Source organism: Bos taurus, chromosome 11 (assembly GCF_002263795.3).
Source record: "Bos taurus isolate L1 Dominette 01449 registration number 42190680 breed Hereford chromosome 11, ARS-UCD2.0, whole genome shotgun sequence".
Classification (NCBI taxonomy): Eukaryota; Metazoa; Chordata; class Mammalia; order Artiodactyla; family Bovidae; genus Bos; species Bos taurus.
The window spans coordinates 90,063,592-90,086,036 of record NC_037338.1 but is presented as its reverse complement, the minus strand read 5'-3'; the positions used below and the strand labels follow the sequence as shown (position 1 = coordinate 90,086,036).

The window sequence follows — 22,445 nt, the reverse complement described above, 5'->3', positions numbered from 1 at the left end:
GACAGCCGCCCCACTCATTCTGCTTCCCCAGCTGTGTAGGGTCACTGTCCTGGCTGACCCCCAAATGCCTTACCACCATCCTGAAAAGCAAGTGGTGTGCAGGGTTAAAAGGGGAGGGGGGCCACCCTCCCCCTGACATTCCTAATCCCCTTCTGCTCATGGAAAGGACCTGTCACAGAGTGGTCACTTGGCCGCTCCAGGGGTAAGAAAGACTTGGAAATTCCTGGCAGTGACGATGAAGAATAAATATTTGCGACACTCGAGGTCTATTTCAGGAACAGAAACAAAAATGGTAACAAAACAAAGCCAAACAGATGATTCCTTGTCATCGTTTTCCAGGCAGGAGGTACTATCTCATACTCAGTGATCTTATCCCTTTCAGCATATAAAGACAAGTGGATGAAGAATTATTAGATTAGAGGACTAAATCTCTTTAACATCTGCAATGAGGAAGGGATCGCACTTTCTTGAAATGATGTTTAAAATGAAACAAAAATGCCTTCCTCTTCCTCTGAAAGCATTTTGACCACAAATTCACATCTTTTCACTTCTTTAACCCCAAATCCCCTCCCTTACAAGAGGCATACTAGGGGATCACCTTTAAGAAAACCCACACATTCTGTGACAACAGAATAGATTAGAAAACCACAGCAAGTTTATTCATTGGCAAGGTACATACAGAAAGCATTAAAGGTTTGTTTTTAGGTGCCACCATATGCTTTTGAAAATGTTTGAAGTCAATAACACCAACAGCATAATTAGATACCACATCTTCGCCCAAGCGTGATTTATCAGCTTTAAAAAATATTTACCTAAAATTAAATATTTATATACTTACATGTGTGCATGCTCAGTGACTTTAGTCCTGCCCAACTCTTCTTGACCCTATGGACTAGAGCCTGCCAGGCTCCTCTGTCCACAGGATTCTCCGAGCAAGAAGACTGGAGTGGGTTGTCATTTTTTCCTCCAGGGGATCTTTCTGACCCAGGGACTTAACTCGCATCTTCTGTGGCTTCTGTATTGCAGATGGAATCTTTACCACTGAGCCACTGAGGAAGCCCATATATGTATATATACTATGCATAAAATACCTACAGTTCTTTTGAAAAATAATATGATATAGCTAATATAAAGTTTATTAAAATTTAAGAGTGCATGTGATAAACCTAATAATGCCTTAAATTTTTCTGAGGAGATGTCTTCTTGAGCCATTCCCCTAAAGTAATTCACAGATTCAATCTATCTTAGAACTGGAAGGAATTTTAAGTAATCACCTAGTTCACCCAATGCCTTAAGAAAAATAAAGAATTACTGTCACTTTTTACATCAAGTTACATGATGTTAAATGACTCACCCAAGGCCACAAGACTATTAAGTTTCTGTTTTCTCAGCTATTTTTTTTTTCTTCTAGCCAAACAAATCTCAATACCATTGCATGTGCACTCATAAGACATTCAAGTGCAAGATAATTCATTGAGAAATCCCATTCCAGGATCCCATATCCTACTGCTTACTCAGTAGGATAAATTGCATCTGTCTAATAAAAACATATAGCAAGTGTTACATTCAGCTTCTTGGCTTCGATTCTGATTAGTAAAATGCATCCCCTATGCTGAGGACAGACAAGATGTAAACTTCAGTATAAATGCATGACTGGATTGGCTCTGTTTAATGCATCCGTCGCTTCAGTTGTGTCCGACTCTTGCAACCCCATGGACTGTAGCCCTCCAGGCTCCTCTGTCCATGGGATTCTCCAGGCAAGAATATAGGAGTGGGTTGCCATGCTCTCCTCCACAGGATCTTCCAGACCCAGGGACTGAACCAGCATCTTTTAAGTCTCCTGCATTGGCAGGTGAGTTCTTTACCACTAGCACCACTAGGGAAGCCCTTAATGCATCTAGCTCCATGCAGACCACTCCTTCCATCCAAAGCCATGTTTTCGGAGGAAGGGAGAGGAACATAAATCAGCAGAACAGAATCCAAGGACTCTCGGTGTGTTTGTATTCAGAGCCTCTCAGGCTGGCCTCCTCTGCGTATGACTTTGCAGTGCTAACCAAGAGGACCTGTTTAGGGGCCAGAAGCCTCAGACACAAGCCAGACGTTTCTTGCTCAGAGTTCGCCACACCAAGATGGGTCCTGACAGCTGGGACATGCAGACACGTTCTTCGGGACGCAAGCCTGCACAGACACAGGGAGCGCTGGGCGGGGGGGCTTCCATGGATCTGGATGACCTTCTCGGTTGCTTCTGTCCACCTTACGCTTTCTAGAGGAGACACACCTTGGAAGGACTCGGTGAGGGTGTAGTTTAAGAACTCGTTCCAACCAAACATTCGTTATACTTGGCAGATGGCAGCCACATGGGTCCTTTGGTCAGGAGAACAACAGTTTAGATAAAACTGAAATGTCCACTCTTCTGACACACAACACGCTCTATGCACCTGAAATCTGGGACTGCACGAGTCGTGGGCTTAGATGGATCAAACAGCATCAGGTTTAGTAAAATGTGTCGCCTGGCCCGGAGTAACTACAAGTAATTGCAATTATTTTGGATTACACTTAACACCATCTGGAGGACCTTTTCTCGTGACGGGCTGGCATCCACCACGTGGCAGCCGGGGTTCTCCATCCGCTGGTAGCACACTTCTACCCTGGAGACAGGCAGAATGAAAGAGTCAGCCCATGTGTTAACACAGCCCTTCGTGCAAATGTTGTTTTCCTACCATAATACAAACAGCTTGAAGCCAGGTCCCCATCTGGTTGAGCTCACTCCCCCCACCCCAGGCAACTTGCTGTGCACAGGAAACATTTGACACCTCTAGTTTAATAAATGAAAAATTAATAATATTTTATAACTAGCCTTTATTGAACGCCTAGTACTGCCAAGCCTTAGCATTCTGCATATTCTTCTCATTTTATACTCAAGAGTAACTTTAGGAGTAGAACCATTGTCATTTATCCCCATTTGGCAAAGAAAGGTGCCAACGCTCAAAGAGATTAAGTTTCCCAGTGGCAATTTTCTCAGGAGTCTGTACCCTGAAGGATTCTGCACAAGCCAGAGGTCCTTGGCGTGAGCACTGTTTTCACTTAGGACTCTTCTGCAATTGCACAGAATACCACCTCCCCTTCTGGTGTTAACCAGCCTCTGCATGTGCAGAATGCCCAGGGACAATCATGTGACCAAAACTCTAGAGCTTTGTGGTTAAAATGAGTACCCAGACTCAGTCATAAAAAGGAACGAAACAATGCCATCTGCAGTGACATGGACGGAGGGACCTAGAGACTGTCACACTGAGTGAAGCAAGTCAGACAGGGAAAGACAAATATCATATATCGCTTATATGTTGGATCTTAAAAAAAAAAAGTTCAAAGGAACCTATTTACAAAACAAAGAATCAGAGATGTGGAAAACAAACTTATGGTTAAGAAGGGAGTAACTGTTAGTCGCTCAGTTGTGCCCGACTTTTTGTGACCCCACAGACTTCGGCCTGCCTGCCAGGCTCCTCCATCCATGGGGATTCTCCAAGCAAGAATACTGGAGTGGGTTGCCATGCCCTCCTCCAGGGGATCTTCGCAACCCAGGGATTGAACCCATGTCTCTTATGCCTCCCATGCTAGACAAATCACTTAACGTTTTGAGCATCAGTTTCGGAAGCTGTAAAACATGGCTAATATTGTCCCTGCAAGGGTTTCAGAGCATCAGACGTAAACGCCCGACACACAGGGAGCCCCTAGCAGGTAAGACTCAGTGTGGTCATCATACAGAGCTCATGCGCATACGACGGCCCAGAAAGGCGTGTTGTCTCACTCAGATTCACCCTGCCGCTGACACAGCCAGGACTAGCAGGAAGGTATCCCCTGGCTACAGAACAACCTCGCTGGAGCCCCAGGGAACAGACCCAGGAGAAGGGGTGACTCTAACTAGGAGGATACTGCCTCGCTGGTTTGGAAAATGGGAGCCATGTCATCTCCTCCATTCTCCTGGAGTCAGTGCTGTTTCTGGGTCATCACCACAGCCAGAGACCCCTGTCCCTCACATCACATCAGGACACCTACTTTTGACGAAATATGCTGTTGGTCTCCAGCTCAGCCTCCTCTCTGGTCTTCTCCATGCCTCGGCCCTCAATCCTCTGCATCCTCTCCTCGGGGCTCACGGTGAGCAGCAGAATCAGGTCGGGTTTGAGCAGGTCCCTGGGCCACTGGTATATAGGGTGATGGATGGGGGGCAGGTGCTGGAGGCCCCCACTCACCTCAGTGGCTATGGCATAGGTGGCCGTGCTATGCCAGTACCTGAGAAGGAAAGAGGTAGTGAGTTCTCCATCTGCAGAGGAAATCAAGGCAGTACCTAAAAATCAGCCACTGAGGATGTCAAAATCAGGGATGGCTCTGCTGAACTTGTCCTAGTACTGTACCCATTAAAGAGATAAAACAAAATCTTATTTTTTAACATATTTATAACATATAAAAACTAGAATCAGTAACCACAATAAGAATCTGGTGCACACTTCTCAGAGCTCCATTTTCTCAGTTGAAATTGCATGTATAGCAAGATTACTCTATTGCTTTGGCCCTGCAGGATGCTTTCTTTTTTGAAGGCATGATGGCAGAGGATGTAGATCTATTTGGTTCAGTTCAGTCGCTCAGTCATGTCTGACTCTGCAACCCCATGGACTGCAGCATGCCAGGCTTCCTTGTTCATCACCAATTCCCAGAGCTTGCTCAAACTCAAGTCCATTGAGTTGGTGATGCCATCCAAGCATCTCATCCTCTGTTGTCCCCTTCTCCTCTCGCCTTCAATCTTTCCCAGCATTAGGGTCTTTTCAAGTCAGTCAGTTCTTCACATGAGGTAGCCAAAGTATTAGAGTTTCAGCTTTAGCATCAGTCCTTCCAGTGAGTATTCAGGACTGATTTCCTTTAGGATGGATTGGTTGGATCTCCCTGCAGTTCAAGGGACTCTCAAGAGTCTTCTCCAACACCACAGTTCAAAAACATCAATTCTTCAGGGCTCAGCTCTCTTTATAGTCCAACTCTCACATCCATACATGACTACTGGAAAAACCATAGCTTTGACTAAATAGACCTTTGTCAGTAAGGTAATGTCTCTGCTTTTTAATATGCTGTCTAGGATGGTCATAACTTTTCTTCCAAGGAGCAAGTGTCTTTTAATTTCATGGCTGCAGCCACCATCTGCAGTGATTTTGGAGCCCAAGAAAATAAAGTCTGTCACTGTTTCTATTGTTTCAGTAGATTTATTTGGTAGTCTGTTGGTATTTAATACTGTGTGCTGATCAAATAAAAATACACAGGCCCATTCGGTTCCTATGGTGTTTTAAAACAGAACTTGTTGAGAAGACATGGAAGCAACCTAAGTGTCCATCAACAGAGAAATGTATAAAGAAGATGGGGGTCCATATACATGATGGAATATTACTCAGCCATGAAAAAGAATGAAATAACGTCATTTGCAGCAACACGGATAACCTAGAGATTATTATACTAAGTGACACAAGTCAGAGATACACAAATGCGTATGATGTCACTTACTTTGTAGCATCTAAAATATGACACAACTGAATTGAAGATACTGAAACAAACACAGAGAACAGACTAGTGATTGCCAAGGGGGAGGGCAGTTGAGGGATGAATGGAGTGGGAGGTCGAGGTTAACAGATGTAAGCTATTATATATAGAATAGATAAACAACAATGTCCTGCTATATAGCGCAGAGAACTATATTCAACACCCTGCGATAAACCGTAACAGAAAAGGGAATCTCACTCCGAGGAGACCCTGAACAGAATTCACTGTTCCTCCCCTCCGGGCTATCAACCCTTTCCTACTCGACCCTGTTGAAGGATTCATTTCAAGTCAGACCTAGCCGTTTACAAGCTCTTTTTTGTCTCCTCCATTAGAGAATTCATTTTTTAGTCATCTCTACATCCTGAAGCCTGAAACGAGTGTCTGGCACACAATAAGTATGCAATGAATAATGTTTTATTGGATGTATGAAAGACTGTATTAGGATTAAATGAATCAATGCTAAAGAAAACCACCCCCTGGATATTCATTGGAAGGGCTGATTCTGATGCTGAAGCTCCAATACTCCAGCCACCTGATCTGAAGAGCTGACTCACTGGAAAAAGACCTTGATGCTGGGAAAGACTGAAGGCAGGAGGAGAAGGGGTCAGCAGAGGATGAGATTGGTTAGACAGCATCATCAACTCATTGGACATGAATCTGAGTAAACTCTGGGAGACAGTGAAAGTGTTAGTCACTCAGTTATGTCCAACTCTTTGAGAACCCATGAACTGTAGCCCACCAGTCTCCTCTGTCCATGGAATTCTCCTGGCAAGAATACTGGAATAGGTAGCCACGCCCTCCTCCAGGGGATCTTCCCAACCCAGGGACTGAACCCAGGTCTCCCGCATTGCAGGCAGATTCTTTACTGTCTAAGACACCAGGGAAGCCACTGCGAGATAGTGAAGGACGGGGAACTCTGGCATGCTGCAGTCCATGGGGCCGCAAAGAGTCAAACACAACTTAAAGGCTGAAAAACAACAATTAGAATCATTTTATTAATTGGCATCCTGTATTACACTCTTGCCCTGTTTTTGTCATATTCCAGTTTTAAGTGACAAAATGCAAAATTCCAAATCCAGTATCAAAGGACTACAAAAACATTTACACCTTTACAAATATTTATGAAACAGTTAATACACATCCCACTGTACAGAGCCCCACGGCCCCATCCTTGTCTGGGCTGTCCACTCACTGTATGCGATGTTTTAAAATCCCAGATTGTGAATCACTTTAGATCTGAACTACATTTCACAATGCAAAGGACGTGCTTGTCTTTTATCTACAAAATAGTCCACAGAGCTATCAAAGCTGTGTGTTGTTTTACTCTCCGCCACCTACTTGGTTTGTGGATGTAGATGAGTCTTAAATTCCTTGTCTGGAAAATGAAAATGAAAGCTTTGTTTTTTTCCCCATAGTTCTTACAAAAATAGTCAAGTGCTTATAAAAAATATATCACACTGTCATTATAAGAAAATATTTAATTCTTACTGGGCACCAGTTTAAACAAAAGCTGCATAATTTCAAATTATGACAATACCAAGAGTACTGAAAAGAATAAATGTAAAAAAATTAATTTGGGAGTTGATTAATTCTAATGTCATTCATCCTTCAGAGTCCCTTTCCACCTCCAAAAAGCTTGGCCACTGTAGCTGCTGCATGCTTGAATTCTGCCTGGGGCCATTCACGTGTGTCATTTTTTGTTGTTGTTGTTTAGTTGCCAAGTCACGTCTGACTCTTTGCAACCCCACTGATTTCCCAGGCAAGAATACTGGAGTGAGTTGCCATTTCCTCCTCCAGGGGATCTCGACCCAGGGATAGGACTCATGTATCTTATGTCTCCTCCATTGGCAGGAGGATTCTTTACCTTTGAGACACCAGTGAAGCCCTGTGTATCACTTACCAGACTCCTAATCACGTACAAACTTGTATTCTCACTTTTTCTATCAGATACATCTTGTCTCCCCAGCTGAATAAATCCACGCAGGTCCAGGTTTTCTCCTTCTTGGCAACAGAACTACAATTTGCACTGCATTTTGCACATTCTCCCTGTTCACCAAATTAAATACTCAGCTATGAATATAGAGGCTGATACCATCTAAATGTAAAAAGCCTTCTTTATTCTAGCAAAACCATCAGCAAGAATAGATTTTTAAAGGTAATAAGGGTGATTAAGTTGCCAACCTTAACCACAGTCACCATCAAAAATTACTCTGTCTCCCTTATTTTTTCAGCTAGATGATGGTATTGTCTAAAATGGATTTAGTTAAAATCTTTAAACATGAACAAAACCCACTCAGACAACAACTAACTGCTCTTTTCTTCTCATCTGACAAGGTGATCTAGTATTATCTCTTTAAAGACCAAAATTGCCCACAATTCACAGACACAAAGAAGAAAAATCAGGGAAGAATGGGGGCCCTGTTTTGCAAAGACAGAGGCCTCTCACTGACAACACTGCAGCTCATTTTAAATAATCAGCCTCTGGCCATCGATTTCAGACTCTTTATTATTTAGTTTTCTCCATTCCTGCCATCAGGGAAACCACATTAGTTCAAATCAAATGCAATTTGCTGACGTCTTATACATGTTTATATAATAATGCTTTATATTTTAAGAGCAATTTGTTGTTTGCAATGCGTGTCCGCCTACATCAACTCATTGGATATTCATCACGAGTCTTTTTTTTTTTTTATTTTATATTGGAGTAGAGTTAGTTAACTATGCTATGTTAGTTTCAGAAGTACAGCAAGGTGATTCAGTCACATGTATCTATTCTTTTTCAGATTCTGGTCAGCAGGGAACGGATAAGGAATTAGGGTGTCAAGAATAAGTGTCTGCCTCCATGCAGGAGCCAGTGCTGCTCGTTTGGGGACATCTCAGGAAATATTACACCTCGTGGAGCCACACTTCATTAGGAAAAGCCTAGTATTTCTCCACAAGATAAAGGGGACTGTATCACAAAAAAGATATCAGTGCGATAAATCCAGACACTTTAACAATAGGCCGAAAATATCTCACAGGTGGTGAAGTCCCACAATAGAAAGCAAAGCCTTACCCTTCCTCTAGGATCCTTTGTGACTTGCCAACTCTGCAATAACTATCTTGCTATCCCCACAGTCAAAAGTACCCATCGGTAATAGGGCTGAGATGACAGTGAAGGCCTTCTAACTAATTTCTACTGTTTTTATCTCTCCCCCTCAATCATCATGTCACACTTCATTCTCAGTGTACAGTGATCTCTTTATGAAATTTCAGATATGCAGGTATCTGTCTCTTTTGCATGCAGAAAGACATGTGAAGAGGTAGAAGTCCTATTTCTGGGTGTGGCGATTCGCTTTTATTTAAAATTACAGAACAGTTGTTTCAGAATACTATGCTAGCTTCTGCTGTACAAGGATGTGAATCAACTATACATATATAGACATATGTCCCCTCCCTTTTGGACCTCTCCCCCGTCTCACCCCTCTAGGTCATCACAGAGCACCGAGCTGAGCTCCCTGAGCTATAAAGCAGCTTCCCACTAGGCATCCGTTTTACACATGGTCGTGTTCACATGTACATGTCAATCGCAATTTCCCAATTCCTTCCACCCTTCTTCCCCCACTTTTTGTCCACACATCCATTCTCCACATCTGCAGGCCCTGCAAATTGGGCCGTCTGTACCATTTTTCTAGATGCATTAACATACAACATTTGTTTTTCTCTTTCTGACTTACTTCACTCTTTAGGTCCATCCACGTCTCTACAAATGACCCAATTCCGTTCCTTTTTATGGCTAAGTAATACTCTATTGTATATATGTGCTCATTTTCTTTATCTTTATGGTATCACCGACTCAACAGACCTGAGTTTGAGCAAGCTCCAGGAGTCAGTGATGGACAGGGAAGCCTAGCGTGCTACAGTCCATAGGGTCTCAAAGAGTTAGACGTGGCTGTGTGACTGAACTGAACTTCTTCATCCATTCCTCTGTTTGATGGACATTTGGGTCGCTTCCATGCTCTGGCTATAGCTTTTAAATGACTAACGTTCCCACCAAGAACAGTAGAAAAGTTGGACTAGTTACAGTGGAAGACCAGCAATGCTAAATGTTGACCAGGATGTGGGTCAAAGGGAATTCTTGGACACCACTGTGGGGGGTGGGTGGGGAGGGTGCTGTGAAGTTTCAACCACTTAAGCACTTTTTTGTGGCACCTCCTCCAGGTGAGTACATGTGAGCCCCCTGCATCCTTGCAATCCCACTCCTGGGATTCTAGGCAACAGAGGCATACACAGGAAACTGAGGCCCAGCATCAGTTAGGTCCCTTCAACTGTAACTTGCTTAACAAATAATAAACTGTAACCTGCCATGACTCATCAAGCCTGATTTAACTGTTTTCACAAACCCCTGCATATTCTACAAGCGTCACATAGCCTAAAGAGTAAGTAGCAAGATCCTTCTCCACCCCTATCGATAGTATCTTGGTCCTAAGAGTCTTAAGATGTTTACCCAAGTTGGAGTTCTTTCAGGAACTTGGAGTCAGTGGTGTGCATTTCAAGCTCCAGGCTTAGGACTGGCTGGGATCACTGACCCTCCCAGGGAGTGACGGGTCAGCTACCTTTTGGTGTCAGAGGGCCAAAAACGTCAACTGTGTAGCCCTTCTCCAGACGTGCTTGGCCGCACCTGCACTGTAGGATCACCTCACCTTTCCCCTACTTGCTACCACCTTTTCCCAGGCTGCCCACACCTCAAGACCACAGGGGCTTCCCTGGTGGCTCAGCTAGTAAAGAATCTGCCTGCAATGCGGGAGACCTGGGTTCGATCCCTGGGTTGGGAAGATCCCCTGGAGAAAGGAAAGGCTACCCACTCCAGTATTCTGGCCTGGAGAAGTCCATGGACTGTATAGTCCATGGGATCACAGAGTCGGACACGACTGAGTGACTTTCACTTCACTTCACTCACCACACCTCGACTACCATGCGTCTTTATCCCATAAATATCCAAGCCCCTCGCTTTGGAGAAGGTGGACCTGAGATGTTCTCCCATCTCCTAGCTTGGTGACCTTGTGAAAACAGCCTTTCTTTGCTGCAAACAGAGGCTCAGGGTTTGGCTTGGGGAGCTCTGGGCAAACCAACCAGGATTAGTAACACACGCGGGCAAACAAAGCTGTATGAAAGAATGGTTGTGGTAATAGCGACAAAGCTCACAGGTGGCATGAAGTCAGATGCAAATGGCACTTGAAGTCTATCTGCCTGGGTAGACTGTTCAAGAACAAGCAGAACAAATAAGATCCAGGAATGGATAATCAAGGCTGTGGTTCCCACCAGGGGAAGGACGGGTCGTGACTGAAAGGGAAGGACTTACAAGGTGAGTAAGGTTCTAAGTCACGATGTGGGTGCAGGTTGTCCTCGAATGTGTTCACTTTTTGAAATTCCTGGAGACCTCCATTTATAATAACTTCTCTCCCCTTAACACTTGTCAGACTTTAATGCAATCGCTCATCTTTCCAAAAATAAGAAAAATTGCAGCAGGAACAGTAAGATGTACATGGGAGAAAAGCTTAGGACGAATTCAGCTGCAATCGAAGTCTTGTGGCCCTCCCTGTCAATTGTATCTCTCTCCCTCCCAGGGGACAGCATTCTCCTAAATTGAATGGTCAACACCTTTCCAGCCCTTTTTAAATTTTTAATTGGAGGATAATTGCTTTACCATGTTGTGTTGGTTTCTGCCATACAACAGTGTGACTCAGCCATAAGTATTCATATATCCAGAACTTCCCAGTTGGCGCTAGTGGTAAAGAACCCTCTTGCCAATGTAGGAGACATAAGAGATGCAGGTCCTATCCCTGGGTCAGGAAGATCACACTGGAGGAGGGCATGGCAACTCACTCCAGTATTCTTGCCTGAAGAATCCCAGGGACAGAGGAGCCTGGCGGGTACAGTCCACAAGGTTGCCAAGAGTCAGACATGGCTGAAGCAACTTAGCATGCATGCATGCATACATGTGTCCCCTCCCTCTTGAACTTTCCTCCCACCCTCCACCCCTTTTTATGGTATGTTTTTCTATTATTTTGCATGTAGTCTACTAAACATCTTTCTGTAACAATTTCTTTCATTTGAAATGATGGTTTTGTAACTTAGGCACACTGACACATCGTACTCATGTACACAGCTACAGGACGCTCCATTCTATATCTACACCAGTATTTATGTACTTTCTTCTGCTGATGCCTATTGCTTTTTCAAGTTTTTCAGTATTATGAACAAAGCTGAAATAGACTCTCTTGGTCCAGGAGATACAAGAATCTGCTCAAATCTTCCACTTTGCTGCTGCTGCTGCTGCTGCTAAGTCGCTTCAGTCGTGTCCGACTCTGTGCAACCCAGAGACGGCAGTCCACCAGGCTCCTCCGTCCCTGGGATTCTCCAGGAAAGAACACTGGAGTGGGTCGCCATTTCCCTCTCCAATGTGTGAAAGTGAAAAGTGAAAGTGAAGTCGCTCAGTTGTGTCCGACTCCTAGCGACCCCATGGATTGCAGCCCACCAGGCTCCTCCGTCCATGGGATTTTTCAGGCAAGAGTACTGGAGTGGGGTGTCATTGCCTTCTCCATTTTGCTATGCTATGCTAAGTTACTTCAGTCGTGTCTGACTCTGTGTGACCCCATAGACGGCAGCCCACCAGGCTCCCCCGTCCCTGGGATTCTACATCTTCTCAAATTGCTCCCCAAGTCACCAGGCAGGTATGCACTCCCACCAGCACCACAAGGGTTTCTATTGATCCATAACATCTCTAGCTCAGACCTTCTCAATCAGGGCTTACTACCCCGATGAGAGGAAATTTGGACCTCATCATTGTTTTAATTTTCATTTCACCGATTCCTGGTGACTTTAACCCTAGTACGACTTGCTTGTCGTACCCGTTGTCTATTTTTGTGGCACTTTAAAGCCATTTTTTTAATTTATGGAATTTTAAAATATAACTCACCTTATGTCACTCTATTATCTGAAACCTTCCCAAGGCTCCCCTCTGCACTCAAAATAAAATCCGCACACTTTATCACAGCCACAGACACTGCCGATCTCTGTCTTTTTATCCATCCAGATAGCAGACACTTGTCCAGAAGTTTTCCTGGCCTGTTTCCAGCCCTGGAACATGTTCCCTTCTTCCTGTCTCTACACTTTACTCTTGCATCCCCCTCCAGCAAAGCTTTTGCTCCACAATTTTCCATGTCTGTCCTTCTAGGGTCATTCACAGCTCAGGCCAATGGCACCTCCTCGCACAGGCCTTATAAAACCACATCTAGTGGGGGGTCAGCCATCCTCCACCACACGACCTTGCACTCTCCTTCTCACGGTCCTTACCATTCTCTGATTATTATCTTATGTATCCATGTGCTTGACTATCATCTTCTCCTTCAGCACAACGTTTGCTCCACGAAAGCAAGGCGTTTTCTAGCTCATTCCCCTCTGAATCCCCTAAATCAAGAAGTCTTTGGCAAACAGTAAATGCCCAATATATGTTTGGTGAACAAACCAATAAACAAATGAGTCACTGAAAGCTCGATTTGTGAAGTAGGGACTTTTGTTAATATTCCCAACATGGTATTTCTAACTTTCTCACTTTGGCAAGCGACTTAACTTTTCTAAGACCTGTGTTTCTCATTAGCAATTTCAGGATCCAAGTAGTAGTAATTGTTCCAGAGGTTAGGATAGTCTGTGGAATGTTCTTGGCAAAATGCCAGCCAATGGTATAGGCTAATAAATCATAGACATTATTCCTATTATTATCATAATAGTTTGGCTTAAACACAATTGTACAATTGCATATACGTATGTACACTACATAGACACACACATACACTCATGCGTTAGGAAGAAAACGCCAAATTCAAGGCAACATTACACCTACCTGTCGACAACCACAGGCGATTTGGTAGATTCTTTAGCTATTTCAGAAGCCACGATATAATTGCCCAAAGAGTAAAAAGCTCTTCTAATGATAGTTGGTTCATCATCAAAGATTTTCCTCCACTGGCTGATGCAAGAGGGTGGTGACTTCAAGAGAACAGCCTTGAGTGAATCTGAAACTGACTGGGTCACGGTGGTTTTACCTGCAGGTCACACACAAAATACAGCAGATCTTAACCAAGGCCACAGTATCTCTCCCCAACAGTAACTCAGAAAGAGCAAAGGCAATTTTTCTACCTATAAAACTTACGAGTTGATTAAATAATATGATTCTTTATTTTTAAAAAAGTTGCTGACCCTTAGGAACTTGGGATTCCTCTATTGGTGTTATTAATAGTATCCTACCTCTGTCCTAAGTCACTTCAGTCGTGTCTGGCTCTAGAGACCCCAAAAACAGTAGCCCACCAGGCTCCTCTGTCCATGGCATTCTCCAAGCAAGAATACTGGGGTGGGTTCGATTCAGGGGATCTTACCGACCCACAGATTGAGCCCATGTCTCTCATGTCTCCTGTACTGGCAGGCGGATCCTTTACCACTAGCGCCACCTGGGAAGCACTATTAATAGAATGTATGTTGTGTTCAGTTGCTCAGTCCTATCCAACTCTTTTCAACCCCTTGGACTGTAGCCCGCCAGGCTCCTCTGACCATGGGGATTCTCCAGGCCAGAATACTGGAGTGGGTAGCCTTTCCCTCCTCCAGGGCATCTTCCCGACCCAGGGATGGAACCCAGGTCTCCCGCATTGCAGGCAAATTCTTTACAGTCTGAGCCAAAACAAAATGGTCACCTCGTTGGTTTATAAACTAACGATAAACTCTGGCATCAGCTCCCAGGGCCTCATTCCCCTCCTCAGTCAGCTGACACAGAAGGAGACAGCCTCCCATGGAGCCTCATGACACTGTGGCTGTCCCGGGTCTGCCCTGCCCTTGGGCCACCCTCCTCCTGTTGCTACGTTTTGGGCCAAGTGTGGGCGCATCTCTTGCATTCTGACACCTTGTGGCAGCTTTGAAGGCTTCTGCCCTCCACTCCCCAGTTTTCCCAAACTTTGCTCCTGTGGTTCCTGGCCACACGGGCCGCTTCAAGTCTCCAACTGCCTGCACGCTGCCATTTCTTCTGGAGGATCTGGAGGATCTCTCCCACCTTCCTCACCCGACCAGCGCCTGTCCCGCTGAAAACCCAATCCAGGGATCCACCCCTCCAAGCTCTGCCAGACCATGACCCACCCCTTCTCTCACACCAAGGGGGCTGCATTGCCTCGTGTTCACAGGGCCACCCAAGGCTCAGCTACCCCAGAAGTTATCCATTTTTCATCCCAAACCAGCTTCACTTCGTCCCTGGCACACAACAGAGGCTCATAGGAGGTTTAGGAGTTGAACCCTCAATACGTCTTGCTTGCAAGACCCGTCTATTTCTGCAACTGATGTTAATCTCATTGCCTAGAACCAGCAGGCGACAGTTTCTTACCTGTGGCATCCAGGCCCTCAATGACAATGACGGGGAACCTCCCCTTCTGGACCTGCTCTGGGCACTGGTCCACGAGGTCGAGCACCTCTCGGGCTTCAGGAATGAAGGACGTGCACTGGAAAGCAACATCCGCACATCAGCAGCGGAGCCACAGGGCCGGGGCAGAAGCTATGTCTAACTGCTGAGAAGACTGCATGGGGCTGATAAGGCAGAGTTGTGTTTGGCAGCAGGCCAAAGTGCAAAGCATTCTGAACCTCAGAAAGGGCAGGATTGGTTTATTTTAGGATGCAGCGGAGGCTCAAACAGGCAGTAAGTGTCAGGACTACTCAGCCTACAATTCTCACAGACCAGCTTCCCCCAGAGGAGGAAGGACGGGAGAGATGCCTGAGTGCAGAGCAGTGTCACGCGGCGGCAGCAGACCTGTGGACCGTGGGTCACAAACATGGGGAGTCAGCCCCACTGGAGGCTCCAAGGAAAGCAGTCAGCACCCTGTCCTTCCCTGAGCTCTCAGGGCTCAGCAGAGTGCCAACTACTGCGGGTCTCCTGGCTTCAAGGTTGTGAACTGTTCCTGACCTTGCTGTGTACTCACAGAATCTCTACAGAGAGGCCCGAACGTGATCTTTTCTTATGTACTTTCTCAGAGCAAGGCAATATTCTAAGTGCCGTTGGGAGTATCAACTTGGCCCCTCTTCAAGATAACTCTACGAGAGTGTTATTGTTATTAACCCCATCTACGGATTAGGGAAACCAAGGCAAAGAAACGCTTAAGAAATTCACTGAAAGTGACACAGGTCATAAATACCAGTGCCTGCTAAGTTGCTTCAGTGGTGTGCGACTCTGCGACCCTGTGGACTGTAGCCAGTCAGGCTCCTCTGTCCATGGGATTCTCCAGGTAAGAATACTGGAGTGGGTTGCTAAGCCCTCCTCCAGGGAATCTTCCCGACCCAGGGATCCAATCCGAGTCTCTCAAGTCTCCTGCATTGGCAGGTGAGTTCTTTACCAGCAGCACCACCTGGGAAGTTCAATAAATACCAGTGTCTGGATCCAAATCCAGGTTTTGCAATTGTAAGTGTTCAGAAATAAGCCCAAGTTCCTAAAATGTATCTAAGATACAAGAGTCCAGCCTCAGGACCTGCCTATAGGCTGGGGTCAGAATGTCAGCCATCCCGCACCAAGCACCTCTGTGTGTCACCTGATTCCTTGTCCTAACACAGGGAGGCAGGTGTGTTACACACGAAATAAGTAGCTGCCAGTAAGCAGGTGGGCACCACTTAAGTCTAAGTTTATCCAACCCCCAAACTCAAGCCCTCTTCTCCACACTCCAACCTCCCAGAACCAGATAACTGCTTCTGAGATGGCACAGCTCTTGCACACACCCAGCGGCCCCTCCCCTCCCCTCCCGGGGCACCCCACCGCTCCTGCTGGGATGTCAGCCTCCCATGTGGGGTTGGGGGTCCTGGCGGGCAAGAATCCGGAAAGAGCCCGGGGTCTAAACAGCGGCTGACACAGAGGCCGCCTTCACCACCCGATTTGCTAACAGGAGTAAGGAGGCAAAAGACATCGGGACAGGCCAGCACCACCCCACCACCCGCCCCGGGAAAGCCCACTGCCTCCACGTCCCTGCTCTGGGGGGTACCTGAGCGCTGGGAAGGGACCTGACTTCTTACCGCCTCCAAGACGGCGCAGGCGGCCTCCCGGTGCGGGAAGACCCCCGCGCTGGGCAGGTCGGGCACCACCGGGTGCAGCGCGGGCTCCGGCGCGGGCCCCACGCGCTCGCCGCCCAGCTGCCGCCAGCCCCGGCCGTCCCGCCGCTCCCAGGGGCGCTGCCACAGCTGGCAGAGCCGGTCCCCGGAGAACTCGGCCAGGAGCGGGCGCGGGGCCTCGGGGCAGGCGTCCAGCAGCTCCAGCAGCGCTTGCCGGGTGTCGGGGCTGTCGCGGGGGTCGCGGAGCAGGAAGCCGTGCTGCAGGGCCCCGGCGCCGCCGTCCGGGCGGTAGCCCAGCAGCCGGCGCAGCTCGCACCGCTGGAAGGGGCCGCGCCGCAGCTGCTGCCGCAGGTGCTGATGAAGCCGGGCCGCACGCACCCGGGCCCCCACGCCCCCGGTCTCCGGCACGCTCAGCGAGTAGCTGCGGCCTGGGGGGCCCAGGAGGGCGGCCACGCGGGGGTCGGGGCGCGCGCCCGGGGCCAGCTCGCCCACCGCGAAGTGCGCCAAGGTGCAGCCCGGCAGCTCCAGCGCGAAGCAGCGCGGCGGCTCCATGGCCCGAGCGCAGGCCCCGCGCCGCCGGCCCGATAGGCGCGCGAGCAGACGCCGCGCTCGCGGGTGGCGGCCGAAGGTCATGGGCGCCTCCCGGTGCCGCCCCGGACGCTGGGGAAACGAAACCTGGGAACCGGCGGGCGGCACCCCGGTGGAAACGAAAACGAAGCGGCGGCGGCGGCGGCGGCGGCGGCGGCGGCGGCGGCGGCGGCGGGAAGTGGGCGGGGCCCGGGTTGGGGCGACCTCCTCGGTTTCGCCTCCGCCTCCGCCCGACCGCGAGGTCGCGCCGCGAGCAGGCTGCCTCCAGGAGGGGCCGGAGGGGCAACCGCAGAGGCCCGGGCGCCGGGCCGCCTCCGATAGGGACCCACGATGGGAGGCGGGCCGGTGGCCCCAGGCCCCCGGTTGAATAATTCCTCCTGTGTTGCTTGTGCCCGGGTACGGAACGCGCGCGTGTGCGCGAGCGCGTGTGTATCTTTTCATCAGGGTCCCCCCCGCCGCGCGCCCCGCGCCACCACCCTCACCGGCTCTTCCCCGCCCGGCTGCAGCGCCGACGCCTCCCCCGGGCTCGCCCCGCAGACCCGGCGCTGCGCTCCGACCTCCTTCCCCCGCCGCGGCCGCGCCCAGACGCCGGTGCTGGGAGCTGCTGAGCGCTTTCCGTCCGCTATACACATGCTTTACCCTGTTTCAGGATTATCTCCCTCCTTTAGTTGCCTCTCAGACTGAGAGGTGTCTCCAGGTTGGCCCCTCCAAATTGCCTTACAGACGCCCAAGTCTTGCACGCAGGTCCAATGAGACAGCAGTGAGGTGACCTGACAGCGCCTTCTTCAGCCAGCACTGATTTCCATAGAAAAGCAGCAATTACCAGATTATTTGGATGTTTTCGTTTGTTTGTACGCCTTCGCTGGTATCTTTGAAAATAATTGCTAAGCAGACCCCAAAATTAGAAACAAAGATGGAAAACGGTAGATAAACAGAAAGCAAATAATTATGATTTAATCCGTGTGCATTTAGAGTGGGATTAGGTTTAATTCTGAAAGCAAACCCCTTTTTAATAAGTATGAGCTATTTCATGTGAAGTATGGGTTAATAGGGAAGGAATAATTCTGAGATTAAGATATTTTTAGTTCTGTATGAACAATTTGACTTTTGGACTTTGAGAGCAGGTTGTCAAGAGTGTGGAGGATAAGAAAACAGGAAAAGTACAAAGTTCTTTCTGTTCTTCAGGACTGTAGTGCATCCTCCAGAGAACCTCTCTGTTACCTCTTTCCCATGACCCGCCGCCGCCCCCCACCCGCCCCGACCCCGTCATATCTGCTCTTCACTCCGGTTTTCCTCTCCACTTTCCTACCAGGAGACTGTGACCTCAGTGACACTGTAGGATCTGGGCTCAGTCAGTGGTAACCTTGTGTTGAAGACCGGAGACACAATGTCTTCATTGATAAAGGGAAAAAAATCTTATTGTTTAGCTCAATTTCAAATGCCTAGGACAGAGAATGATGGATCCAGCTTGGGTGGATGTTTGACTGAATACACTTGCCTGCAGTGACCTGTCCCGTGACTGTAGAGAAGCTGGGAGCTGGGAAGACACCTCAGAGGGCTTTGAATAAACCAATATGCTCAGTCACTTCAGTGCTGTTGGATTCTGCCGCCCTATGGACTGTAGCCCACCAGGCTCTGTCCATGGGATTCTCTCTCAATCTCTCTGTCCATGGGATTCTCTGGGTAGGAATACTGGAGTGGGTTGCCATTTCCTACTCCAGAGTAAACAAATAGCATGGCCTTATTCATTTAAATAGTCAGATGATTTTATGGCTTCTTCTGTGACTTCAATATCTTTAGACCAAGAAATTTTGCACCTTGTTTTATGTCCCTGGATAAGTTTTAGTGTCTCCTAGTTTATGGGACGGAGAAGGCACTGGCACCCCACTCCAGTACTCTTGCCTGGAAAATCCCGTGGACGGAGGGGCCTGGTAGGCTGTGGTCCATGGGGTTGCTAGGAGTCGGACACGACTGAGCAACTTTACTTTCACTTTTCACTTTCATGCATTGGAGAAGGAAATGGCAACCCACTCCAGTGTTCTTGCCTGGAGAATCCCAGGGACAGGGGAGCCTAGTGGGCTGCCATCTATGGGGTTGCACAGAGTCGGTTACGACTGAAGCGACTTAGCAGCAGCAGCAGCAGCAGCGGCAGTTTATGGGAACCAGAATAGAATTTGTATCTTAAAAAAAAAAAAAAAAAGAATTTGTATCTTACAGTTGTGTGAAAATTGTATAAATCTTAATTATGTTGAATTGGTTCATGGTGTTTTTCAGGTCTACTATATCCTACATTGCTGTATATCATTCTGTTGTTAATTTTTGACAGTTTGATATTGAAACTCCAACTAAAAATCTTAATTTATCCACTTAATAATTGTAATATATAGTGGAACTAAATGTACCTTTGTTCTATATTTTCCAAGCCTCTTGTAAATGTGATATACTTTCATAATTTAAAAAACAAAAAAGAAAAATGAATAAGAAATAAAATTTTATGAGTTGTATAAATCAGAAAAAAATAAAAAGCCAGAGTCTTCAACGCAGCATCAATCAGGAAAACATTAAATATGAAATATTCTAGTCATTCTGTTAATAGGGGGAAAGCAGAGAGAATTAACTAACATAAATGCAGTAATTATTAATAATAATTAATAAAATGAAAAAATAGCTTTTATTTTGAAGAACAGATTGGTTTTTGAAAACCTGTTTAAACAGATTTGCTTCTAGGTAGACCATTCAAGTGCATAAAAAGAAAATGAAATCAGCATAATATTAATAGTAACACAAGAGAGGAAAGAACCACAGACTATAAAGGACACAAAAAAGACACATACAATCCTACGTCAATAAATCCAAATGTCACAAAATAAATAATGAACTGGGAAAATAAAATATATCAAAATAAATCCAAGAGAGTGGTGCTTCTATAATCCCAATCCCAGAAAAGTAGCTGAAGGTTCTGAGAAACACTGGGCCAGGTTTATAGGCAGCTGCTTTGTCAAGAAACAGGTAAACCCTCTAGTACATAAGCCATTAGTTTCTGGTTCATAAAAGTTCTTTGGGGCACATTTGTGGGCTTCTGGCCTTGAAGGGCATGCTATTATGTGGAGTTGATTTTCCCGCTAAGAAGGACAGTTTAGATAGATCTCTGTGAAAAGAAAGTTAACACGGCAAAGGCAGATACTTACTCCTGGCATCTTTCCAGGGAAGTCTAGAACCATGATTGATACTGCCCAAATCCTAGAAATATGCCCTCAACTCTTCTCAGTATTCCGTAATAACATGAATGGGAAAAGAATTTGAAAAAGAATAGATATTAATACATGTGTGCGTATAACTGAATCACTTTGTTGTACACGTGAAACTAACACAACATCATTAAGCAACTATAGTCCAGTATAAAATTAAAGATTTTTTAAAATAGTATTTTTGCTCTATGATGGATAAAATACAAATTAACTTAGAAACTTAAAAAAAAAAAAGTTTCTTGCTTCTCTTATCAATCACTGATGGTTCTGTTTTGTCTGAGTATCTTTGCACAACCATCAACATGGTGCCTCATTCCCAGGTGGGGTCCTGAGATTAGGCGGCTAAGGATGGACACAGGAGAATGTGTCTACAGGTCCAGCCCAGCACCATGTCACTGTAACAAAATCTGACTACATGTCAGATCCTTCCTGTTGCTTTTGTTCATTAATACGACGCTGTCCACCCATAATGGCCTCCCTCGGGGGACCCTGCCCCTCTGCCTGAATGTTAAACCGAAGTACATTTGTTCGGGGAAACACCCTGACCCTGTCCATCTGTGGATGGCTGTAAGAAAAAAGAAATATACACATTTTCTCTGAGGCTGGCATTCTAGGGATATTTGTAAGATTAATGGCCTTTTTACTTGCCTTCCTCCTCTCCTCCTGCTCTCTGTTCTATAGAAGAAAGTGGCCTCCAGTCCCTGAAAAGGTGGTTACTCTGAGACATTAGTTTGCCATCTTCTCTCAATATGCCACCTCATCTCTCAACGTGGCCTGTTGTGCAGTGAGCAGAGCGAGCTTGGACTGAACTCAGCAACATCAAGGCAGACCTGGGAGACTCCTCAGGCATCCCTGACCTGCTTTCTCACACCTGTCTTGGGCCGGGGAGGAAAAGGACATCTATCTGTGCAGCCCAGAAGGGAAAGACTCAGAAGCTGCGCCCACCTCTCCAAACTCCTCTGATGTCCCTCTTTGCTTTGTTGTCCTTGCTCTGCACCTCTTCCCTGGAATAAACCTCAGCTGTGAGTGTGACCTGCTCCAAAGACCTGCAAGTCCTTGTGGCCAATTAGCAAACATGTGGGTGGTCCTAAGACTCCTAAACACAATCCAACACACACACACACACACACACACACACACACATACAGAACTTAAAAGTTCAAGAACTCTTATTCTGAAGCACTTTCATATTCCTTTTTGTTTATTGAAATACTCATATGCACAAATACGGCTCTGCAAATTAGTGAAATGACACTCATCAGATGATCTAAATTACAACCAGTAAATCAGTGAACAGGAACGACAAAGAGTTAAATAAGTTTGCAATACATATAACCAAGAAAGCACATGGTACATGACTTCCTACGAATCAATAATAAAAATGCAGAAAACCTAACACAAAAAAAAACCAGGAATTTGAACAGGCACCTCACAAAACAGAATAACCGAATAGCTAACAAACATGTTGTTGTTGTTATTTAGTTGCTAAGTCATATCCAACTCTTTCATGACCCCATGGACTGTAGCCCGCCAAGCTCCTCTGACCATGGGATTTCCCAGGCAAGAATACTAGAGTGGGTTGCCATTTCCGTCTCCAAATAAACATATTAAAAAGATGCTTAACATCATTAGTCATCAGGAAACTGGGGACTAAAACCACAATGAGACACCACTCCACACCCACTGAGATGGCTAACATTAAACCAGGCAAAACAAAACTTTTACAATGACGATACCAAGTGAGAAGGAAGATAAGGAACAATGGGAACCCTTCTATTATTCTGGTTGGAGTGTAAATAGGTCCAGCACTCTGGAAAACTCTATGGAAATAAGTACTAAAGGGAAACATGTGCATATTGCATGAACCAACGAGCCCACTCCTGGGTGTATACCTAACACACATGCATACTGATGTCGACCGAAAGA

At 46.5% G+C, this 22,445-nt stretch overlaps 1 protein-coding gene across 1 annotated transcript; it reads right to left on the bottom strand.

Annotated features, from left to right (window-relative positions):
- Positions 1–633: 633 nt before the first annotated feature.
- Positions 634–17,904, bottom strand: CMPK2 (cytidine/uridine monophosphate kinase 2). The gene is made up of 5 exons (XM_002691489.6): positions 16,648–17,904; positions 14,981–15,095; positions 13,460–13,661; positions 4,054–4,287; positions 634–2,648 (listed from the first exon to the last, which is right to left on the bottom strand). Exons 1-5 carry the CDS (start codon positions 17,710–17,712, stop codon positions 2,525–2,527), a joined length of 1,740 nt encoding a protein of 579 aa, XP_002691535.4. The 5' UTR covers positions 17,713–17,904; the 3' UTR covers positions 634–2,524.
- Positions 17,905–22,445: the final 4,541 nt, after the last annotated feature.